This window comes from Ceratotherium simum, chromosome 34 (assembly GCF_057802395.1).
Source record: "Ceratotherium simum simum isolate JZ-2026a chromosome 34, ASM5780239v1, whole genome shotgun sequence".
Classification (NCBI taxonomy): Eukaryota; Metazoa; Chordata; class Mammalia; order Perissodactyla; family Rhinocerotidae; genus Ceratotherium; species Ceratotherium simum.
This window is the reverse complement of record NC_141933.1, coordinates 21,829,406-21,838,603: the sequence shown is the minus strand read 5'-3', so window position 1 is coordinate 21,838,603 and position 9,198 is coordinate 21,829,406. Positions and strand designations below refer to the sequence as shown.

Here is a 9,198-nt window from a genome sequence, read left to right as displayed (position 1 = left end):
CAGGCACCTCCCCTCCTGCCTCCCAGAGGCAGGGCGAGTTTCTTGCCTGGTATGCAATGGCCTGCTGGATTTGACCCTGAGCTCCCCCTCCAGCCTCATCCCCTCTGCTCCTGCCCTCTACCCCCATCTGCGCCCGCAATGGCTTCACACCATGACACTACTGCTGATTTCGGCACACACGGCCTCCTCTACGTCTGCCCGTTGGAAGACTGATGAAGCCTTCCCAGTTTAAAGGCCTGCGTGAACGAAGGCTCCCCTGACCAGTGCCCTCCCCAGGTGTCGGTCCAGGCGGGCAGACACCCACACTCGCCCACCTCCCATCTAGACCACTTTCTGTGCACACTTACATCTACTGCAAAAACCCCTCGCGCTGCGTGCACATACACGTCTGTCTCCTCCACCGATCTGTGAGAACTCACGGGCAAGGAACCGTGCCTTACTCATTTCGGAACACACGGCACAAGGCCCAGGGCCCGCTACAGGGTTAGTGCCCAGCAACACATGTTAGACTCAGTGGAAGGTCGTGGGCCTCGAGCTGTGACCCCCTGAAGCCTCAGTACCTTCACTTCCCAGCCCAGGACCTGGGTGGGGCTTCTCAGAGGCACTTGGGGAACGCAGTCAGGGAAAGGCTGGCCCCCAGGGTGGCCATCCCCCGGGGGGTCTGGGCAGAGGTGAGGCACGGCGGAAACCGGGGCAAACAGAGCCCTCTCAGAACCTAAGCCACCGCCATCTGGCTAGAAACTCCAGCAGGAGAGTGTGGTCTGTTCACTGGGCCACACAGTCCAGGTCCCTCTCTCCTCCCCAGCAGTATGCATGGATCCACCAGGGAGCTGACAGGGAGAGTGTGGGGGAGACCCCAGCTCATACCCCCTTGAACCTGCACCCAGCTTTCTCCCAGACCCTCTCAGGCTCCCATCCCCTCCAGCGCCCTCCCCCCCAGCCTCAGTGTCAGCGCTGGCTGGTACTGACATTCTTCTCATGGGAGAAAAGCCTTTTGCTCTCCACTAGGGGTTCAGGGCTTCAGGAGCCACCCTGCACTGGGCCCACCGTTCCCCAGGCTCCATCACAGAGAGGCTGCAGGCAACAGGGCCCTGCAGGGGGACGGGGCCAACACAGGCTCTGGCCAGAAGACATGGGGGCAGCTGTCATCCTAGGTTCAGCATTGTTTGTAGTCAACAGGGACTGGCTAGAGAGAAGCAGAGTTTACCCCCACAGCTGCCACGGCAGGCAGCTTCCCAGGCTCGATGAGGTTAAATCCCAGCTCTCTAGAGGAACTGAAGGCTTCTTGGCCCAGTGACGAGGTGTGGGCTGCAGTGGTTCCATCACCAGAGGGTGTAGTCAAAGTCGGGAGGGTGTTAGGGGGATTCTGGTGGCGACCAGGACTGTGTGCAAAGCCTGGCCAGGATGGGCGGGCCAGGTGCCCTGGGTGGTGGGCACGGAGAGGCCACGTGCTTGGACATTGCCAGAGTCAGTTTTATTAGGGCAGAGGGGCGCAGGGGACTGAAGGGCCGAGGCACCCCTGCCCACAGCATTAGAGCATGCTGCCCCTCCCCGCACCCCGTTCCCAGACGTCTGTCAGCCCCAGTTGTAGAAATAAATTTTCTGCCAGGTGGGCAAATAATCCATGAGCGGCCCTGCAATGAAAGAGAGACAGAGGAACAAGTTTGGGGCTGAGGGCCAGACTCCAATCTGGCTCTGCTTTACCTGGGGCCCTTCTCAGCCACTGCCACCCAAATCCAGCTGCTGACATCTGCACAGCCAGCAGCCCGACTCTCCTACCTCTCCACCCCTAGGGAGGCGGTACTGGCAGCAATCTCTGTCCCCGTGTAGACAAAGACTCTCAGGCTCAGAGAAGCCACACGGCCTGTCCAGCTGTAGATGCTGCCAGCCTCAGCCCAGTGCTGAGGAGGAATCTCCGAACAGCCTGGTGGGCTTCACTCCCGACATACAGTCCTCCACCCAGAGAAGCCAGTCTCGTGTTGTTCCAGGACACCGGGCAGGAAAAAGACTGACAGCCCGATGCGATCTTACACGAGTCCTCCCACCATGGGACACCCTCCTTCCAGCCACCCCTGAGGCTCTATGGCCAGCCTGGCCCATGCCCAGGAGCTGTCACCCACCCAACCTGACCTCCGAGCTCCCTCTCCCAGCTGTGCCAAGAATCAAATGACAAGGAGAGAGAGAAAACAGGGAGACGGGGCCACACACGAGACCCGCAACACTCAGTAATCACCACGCCCCTGCCCCACGCTTACTCGTGAGCAGGCCAATGCCCGGGACGTGGTCTGCCAGCAGCCGGAGCAGGAAGAGGATCCTGGCCCTGCACGCAGGAGATAAACAGGGAGCAGGCTGAGTCGGGGGTCTGGGTCCCTGCAAACGAGGGTGCTAAAAAGCCTCCACTGACCTCCTGACTAAAGGCAGTGCCTCCCAGAAGACGGAAAGTAATTCTGTGGATCTAGAAGGACCCCAGTACAAAAGGACGAGACCTCTGGGTGTGGCCCTGGTCCTGCCGACCCCCAGCCACAGGCCTGGGATGCTCACACCTCCGCTTTGGGCTGGCGGTTAACTCACAGCCTGCACACAGGCACCTCCTCCCGCCTCCCTCCCTCGTCCTGCCCTTCCTTCCACCGAGCCAGCAAATGCTTATGGAGGGCCAGGCACGGGGCAGCGCCCGAGCAGGTATGGTGAGGTCCCCGAGGGGAGGACAGCCCTGCCCTGCTTCGAGAAGCCCCCAGTCTGGCAGAAGAGCTGAGCCACACCGAAATCTCACAAGCCAATGCTGAGAGTGGCCAGTGCCCCAGGAGGGGACACAGCCCAAGGAGGGTACGCTTTTGGCTCAGAGGAAGGGGCAAGGGCCAAGACCCTGCTTTTGTTTGTTTGTTTGTTTTGCTAAGGAAGATTCACCCTGAGCTAACATCTGTGCCAGTCCGCCTCTATTTTGTATGTGGGTCGCCACCACAGCATGGCCACCAATGAGTGGTGTAGGTTCTCGCCCGAGAACTGAACCTGGGCTGCTGAAGCAGAGCGTGCCAAACTTAACCACTAGGCCACAGAGCCGGTCCCTCAAGACCCTACTTTTTAAGAGATGGGGGTTTCAGGGCCGGCCCCATGGCCTAATGGCTAAGTTCAGCGTGCTCTGCTTCAGCAGCCCGGGTTCGGTTCCCGGGGGCGGACCGACACCACTTGCCAGCAGCCATGCTGTGGCAGTGACTCACATACAAAATAGAGGAAGATTGGCACAGACGTTAGCTCAGCACAAATCTTCCTCAGCAAAACAAAAAAAAAGAGAGAAGGGAGTTTCCCACTGGAGAAACCGGGGTGAGATGACGATAGTATTGATGATGATAAAAGAAATAAGATGTACGTTTAGTGCTTACCATGTACCAGGCACTACTTACTCTATGTACTAAGTCATTTAACCCCTACAAAACCCTCTGAAGGGAGTATTATTACCATCCCCACTTTACAGATGAGGAAATGAGGCACAGAGAGGCTTAACAACTTGCCCAAGGTCACAGGACTGGAAGAGACTAGGATGTCTGACAGTAAGAAAAGGAAACAGAAGCCTGCTCCCTTCCCAGCCTGCACCCCAGAGCCCCTCAGCACCCTGCTCCCTGTCCTCTGGGGAAACAAAGCATTTCTCTGACAGGTTTCTAGACCCTTCTCAGTCTGGGCCATTGCTCTGAGGGTGCTAGGCTGGTCAGGTCAGCAGGAGAGTGAGCCAGACGAGGCTTGCAGCCTGGGGAGCCCCCTCTGCGATTACTGTCACCTGGAACTTCCTCAGTTCCATGAGATACTGGGGCTGTAACGCTTCCTCTGTGCAAGTGCAAGCAATTTGTGTGTGTGGGGGGGGGGGGTCACGTGATCCATGTAAGTCTCTGGAATGTTCTCTCTAGAGTATGGGACAGGATTTGGCTTTAATGCCTTATGAGCTTTCAAACTTATCTGAAAATAGGAACTGCCAGGCAACTAATTTTGACTGGAGAGGTATTAAATATAAACTTACTTTCTTTTTTTTTTTTTTTTTTTTTGTGAGGAGATCAGCCCTGAGCTAACATCCGCCAATCCTCCTCTTTTTTTTTTTTTTTTTTTGCTGAGGAAGACGGCCCTGGGCTAACATCTGTGCCCATCTTCCTCCACTTTATATGGGACGGCACCACAGCATGGCTTACCAAGCAGTGCGTCGGTGCGCCGGGATCCGAACCAGCGAACCCGGGCGCCGCAGCGAAGCGCATAACGCTGCCACCGGGCCGGCCCCTAAACTTACTTTCTACTGTCTCAAAAAAACCCAACAGAGGGGCACAGCCAGGTGGCGCAAGCGGTTAAGTGTGCGCGCTCCGCTGCGGCGGCCCAGGGTTTGCCAGTTCGGATCCCAGGGGCGCACTGACGCACCACTTGTCAGGCCATGCTGTAGCAGCGTCCCATATAAAGTGGAGGAAGATGGGCACGGATGTTAGCTCAGGGCCAGTCTTCCTCAGCAAAAAGAGGAGGATTGGCAGATGTTAGCTCAGGGCGGATCTTCCTCACAAAAAAAAAAAAAAAACCCAACAGAGGTTGTATGGCCATAATGTTAAAAGCAATTCCAGTTAATAATAGTGCAGTCTCTAAGCAGTATACTTGGTAAGACCTAGACAAGGGGTCCTGGGAGCCTCCAGCCTGCCTCACAGCCCCAGTGACTATACAGGGACCCCTCCTCAGACCTCCTTCTGAACTCAGGCAGCCATCCTGACAGGCCTTTGGGGGACTGGCCCCGAGCCACCCCCACTGGCCCCCAGCAGGCCCCTCTGTGTCTGGCTGAGGCTGGGAGCTCTGGACCCTCATAGGTGTCAGAGTGGGGGCTGGGCAGGGCAGGGAGAGGCCAGGAGAGAACACAGATGTGGGAGCTGGCTCTGCCACTGGCTAACCACCTGGCTTTGTTTAAGCTGCCCAACCTCTTTGAACCTCAAGTGCCGCCTCTGAGAAGTGGGGATAATCCAACCTATTTGACAGGAAGATGTGCAAATGAGCTGGAGGGTGTGGAAAGCCCACACCCACCACCATCCTTGTGGCCCTGCCCTTGGGCTGCACGCATGGGCTGAGGGCAGGGCTGGGCTGGCATCCGATAAATGAGGGAGGGACCGCACCCAGGACAGCACATAGCGGGTGCTCAGTGGACCGTGGATGAGGGAAGGCGGGGCAGGGAAGGCGTGAACAGGGGTTGGGGCCCCAGTGCCCCGGGTCCTTACTCAGAGAAGCGGTCGTAGAATGGGGAGCGAAGCAGGTAGTAGAGCAGCAGGATGGTCCGGCGCCGCAGCTCCAGCCGCTCCCTCCGGGTCAGGCCCTTCCTGTCGCTCAGGAGGCTCAGGCTGGGGAAGGAACGGACACAGTCAGGGCCAGCAAGAGGAGGAGCGGGGACCCCTGCTTGCCCAGGTGAAGACAGGTCTGTGGCAGAAAGCCCGACGGAGGGAGTGGAGGCCCCCAGAGGGGCCCAGGCTCACCTGGTCACATCCACAACACCAGACAGGAGCCAGGGTGTCCAAGACCGCTGACCCCAGAGGCCCAGGCTAAGCACTGACGGCCAAGGCGTCAAGGAGGTCTCCAGCACACGGCCCACCCTGCCCACTCCCCCTCCATCCCCACCCAGCACTGCCGGCCCCACCCCATGCTAAGGATACAGTGCAGCAGGGGCCGGGCAATATACAAGGACTCTGCGATGGTCTCCTGCAGCCCCAGTGGCGTCGGGGGGACACTCAGCTCCTCATGGTGCTGCTGCCGCCCCTCCCGCTGCTGGGGGGCTCCCCAGTGCCTTGAGTGCAGGGAAGGAGCTAGAACACAAGGGCAGCGCATGAGCAGCCAGGCCCAGGCCGGGACAGGAGGAGGGCGGGTGGTGATGAAAGCCAGGCCCTCAGGCCCACGCTGACCTCAGCACCGAGGTGCCCTGTCCAGCTATGCCCTCCACTTACTGTTCTGGAGGGTTCGCACCACTCGGTTTGACCGCTTCCCCACATAGGACTGCTCCTGGCTGCCAGGGCTGTGGCCACCATCTAGCAGGGACAGACAGAAGGCCACACTGTCAGAGGGACATGCTTCCAGCAGAGCCTGCAAAGAACACGTGTGCAGTGAATGCTCACGGGCTAAGGGGAGAAGGAAGGAGCTTGTTCTAAGGCGGCAGCTGAGTGAAGGGCACTGCAGCAGGGGCTGTGGCTCAGCCCGGGACCTGTCCACAGGGGGGAGCATTCTGCAGCCCTCCCTGGCCTGGGGAGGCTCAGCATCACCTGTGGCAAATGCAGCAGCCAAGAACCCAGGCTTCCCGGGGACTGGACCAAGAACCACATCTCTGGGAGCCACAGCACCAGAGGGGCCGTATCTTCTCAGTCCTTTGCTTTCGACATGACCCTGAGGAGAAGCAAAGAACCGCCCCACTCAAGGCCAGGAGAGTGAGGCCCCGAAGCCAACAAGTGACGGGCCCAAGGCCCTGAAGGGACAGATCTGCTGGGGGCCCTGCCTCACGAGGCTGTGGCTCTTCATATAGAACCAGGCCCAGAAACCAAGTTGGCAGGACCCCGTCTCCTGCTTATGCTCGTCCCCTCTCCCTGCAGCCCACAAAAAAGGATGAGGACTGTGACGTCAGAAGTTCTGAGTTCAAGTCCTGATTCTGACCCTAACCTAATCCTTCTTTCTTCTCTGTAAAATACAAGGAAATGAGAACAAAATGAATTGATGGGGAGAGATGTGCTCCATAAAGAGACAATACTGTATTCAAGTTGGTCAGCTCTCAATCCACAAACGAGTCCCATGCCCTGTTCCACTCCAGAGCAGGGAAGCAGCTTACCCGGGGGCCGTGCCTGGGTCTCCCTGTCCAGTGGGACGATGGGGGGTGAGGTCTGGAGGCCAGCCTTGAACCAGATCAGCAGGAACATCCGCAGTACAGCCCTGGGTTAGGAGTACGGCAGGGCTGGGGGAAGTGGCTAGCCGGCAGGGGGTCGGTGGTGCTCTGCTGAACACCATCTGTACAGCTGGCCTCAGTTACCCGCACCCAGGGCCGCCCTCCACAGTCCCAACATACTTGGCTAGCTGGATGAGGGCGATGACGAGCCAGCGGCCCACTTCGCCCCACACCTTGGTGGCCCCCACCTCCATGAACACCTCCACGCACTCCAGCACGCTCAGCCACGTCAGCAGCTTCTGCTGGGACAGTGACTGCAAGAGCCCCAGGCCAAGAGGTCAGGGGGCTCCTCCTAGTCCCGGGCCCTCCCCCAAAGGAACTCCTCAGACAGGAGATGTGCATTTTCCCCTTTTCAAGAGTTAAGTGCATAGACCTGAGTTCTCCGCCCGGGACACGCTGCTCTGCCTCTCTGAACTCATCTCTTCATCTGAGATGGGGACACTACACTTTGACACTTCACCTAATGAGATGGCTTGAGCCTCAGATGGACATAGGCCTGTCTCATACTCTATGAGGCCATAACATGAGCTACCCACGTGGGCTGTTTTGTTACCATTTTGTTCCCAAGTCCCTATGCTTCCCATCTTCAGGTCCTTGCAGAATTCTCACCACAGGCAACTTTTTATGCAGCTCCTTCCGTAGGATCCCATCATTGAGCAACACGAGCAGGTTGGAGGCCGAGTACACTGAGGGGCAGAGCGTGGCCTTGAGAGGCTGGCTCTGCACCCCCCACCCCCTCACCTTCTCCCCAGAGCAGCAGGAATCACCTGTCACCCACTGCACTCAGCCACCCATGGACTATGTGGAAACCAACCTGCCTCCCCATCCACTTCTCAGAGCGCCACACCCCCATACGACCTCGGGTGGGCGGCTGGAGTAAGAAAGGATGGTTTGATCTCAGTGACCAAGAGTCGTCTGGTCTCCAGCTGCCCAGAACTGCCCATCGTGCTCCAAATAGCCACAGGGATGTGTGGTCTCACCTCCTGGCCTTTGCTCTCTCTGCGGCCTGTCCCTGAAAGTCTACTCCATCTCCACCTCCTCCTTCCGGGGCTCTCACCTCCAGTGCTCCCTGGGCAAACCCTACTGAGGCAGTTACAGTCTGGGGAGCCTGGAATCTGGGAGATCTAGACTTGAATCCTGCTCCTGGGACCATCAGTGGCTGTTCCCTAACTTCACTGAACTTCTGTTCCCTCAACTGGACCCTGAAGACAAGAACAGTACCCACCTCATATGGCGGTAGGGAGGATTAACTGGGCAAAGGCAGGACAGGTGCTCAGCCCAGCCGCCTGATCAGTCAAGGCCCCCAGGCTTGTCTCTCGACTACGGAGACATGGAGGGCCCAGGACAGCAGAATTTGGACCTTTGTCCCATTTAGTCACAGCACAGGATGATCTAACGGGAAGCCCAGGACTGCGAGCCCCGGTGGCCACCTCTCTGGGAAGCCCTCCTGGGCCCTCCCACCCCACCCCCCACCCCCGAGCCCGGCTCACCCAGCTCTGACAGCTCGTGCGAATCGGCGAAACGACCTGGGGAGAAGACACAGAGGAGGCGTCGGTGAGCGTCTGCCTCACCCTGCCGCTTCGGGTCCCTGGACGTCCCCTCCCTACACCCTAGGGGAACCTGAAGGAACTTCTCAAGCACAGCGATCACTACCCTGACTTCGCAGAGAAGGGAGCCGTGGGGTCTGAGGTCAGAGCCCCGAAGGATGGGTCAAAGATCAGGGTGGCACCTGCCAGCAGGTAACTGAGGCCCCGCACTGCCGTCTCCAGCTGGGCTGTGGCGGCCGGGTGACGAGTCACGTACTCCTGGTAGCGGAGGCCCAGGAGCCGCAGCTTCTCCATCCTGCCCTCCGGACCGACAGACTCACGGATCGACAGTGCGACTGGCTGCGGCTCCCTGCTTCCTGAGCCCTCCTTCCTTCTTCCGGTCCTAGGCCCGCCTCTCCGTTGCTTAACTTCCGCCGGCCAGAAGGATGGTGACGTGAAGGGCCGTTGAACCACCCTTCACCCCATTTCTTAAATCACCTCCCACTGGGGTAGCGCTTAGCAACTGCGGCCTAATCTTCAGGTCATTGGTTAACCCACTCTCCGCCCCCGCCCCGCCCCGCGCCGCACTGTCGGGACCCCGGGGAGGTTCTTCCGCCTTCCGGGTTGGCTGCCCGTGCGCCTGCGCAGTGACAACTCCAGGCACGCTCCCGCGGCAGTCTGAGCAGTTCATTCTAGAAAAGGGACCAGGAGCCTGGAGTCTTTCCAATAGAACGCCGAAAGGCTCGA

At 58.9% G+C, this 9,198-nt stretch overlaps 1 protein-coding gene across 1 annotated transcript; it reads right to left on the bottom strand.

The window, feature by feature from the left end:
* Window positions 1–1,452: 1,452 nt before the first annotated feature.
* Window positions 1,453–8,935, bottom strand: PEX16 (peroxisomal biogenesis factor 16). Its single transcript, XM_004436899.3, has 11 exons — window positions 8,655–8,935; window positions 8,416–8,451; window positions 7,535–7,611; window positions 7,046–7,179; window positions 6,812–6,912; window positions 5,943–6,023; window positions 5,655–5,804; window positions 5,478–5,550; window positions 5,226–5,345; window positions 2,256–2,320; window positions 1,453–1,634 (listed from the first exon to the last, which is right to left on the bottom strand). The coding sequence occupies exons 1-11, from the start codon at window positions 8,764–8,766 to the stop codon at window positions 1,576–1,578; spliced, it is 1,008 nt and encodes a 335-aa protein (XP_004436956.1). The 5' UTR covers window positions 8,767–8,935; the 3' UTR covers window positions 1,453–1,575.
* Window positions 8,936–9,198: the final 263 nt, after the last annotated feature.

Coding starts and splice junctions, on each gene's coding strand:
- PEX16 (XM_004436899.3), bottom strand. CDS start 8,766: ATGGAGAAGCTGCGGCTCCTGGGCCTCCGCTACCAGGAGTACGTGACT. Junction 8,452..8,654: donor CCTCAGTTACCTGCTGGCAG/GTGCCACCCTGA, acceptor TCTTCTCCCCAG/GTCGTTTCGCCGATTCGCAC. Junction 6,024..6,811: donor GACCCAGGCACGGCCCCCGG/GTAAGCTGCTTC, acceptor TGTCCCTGCTAG/ATGGTGGCCACAGCCCTGGC.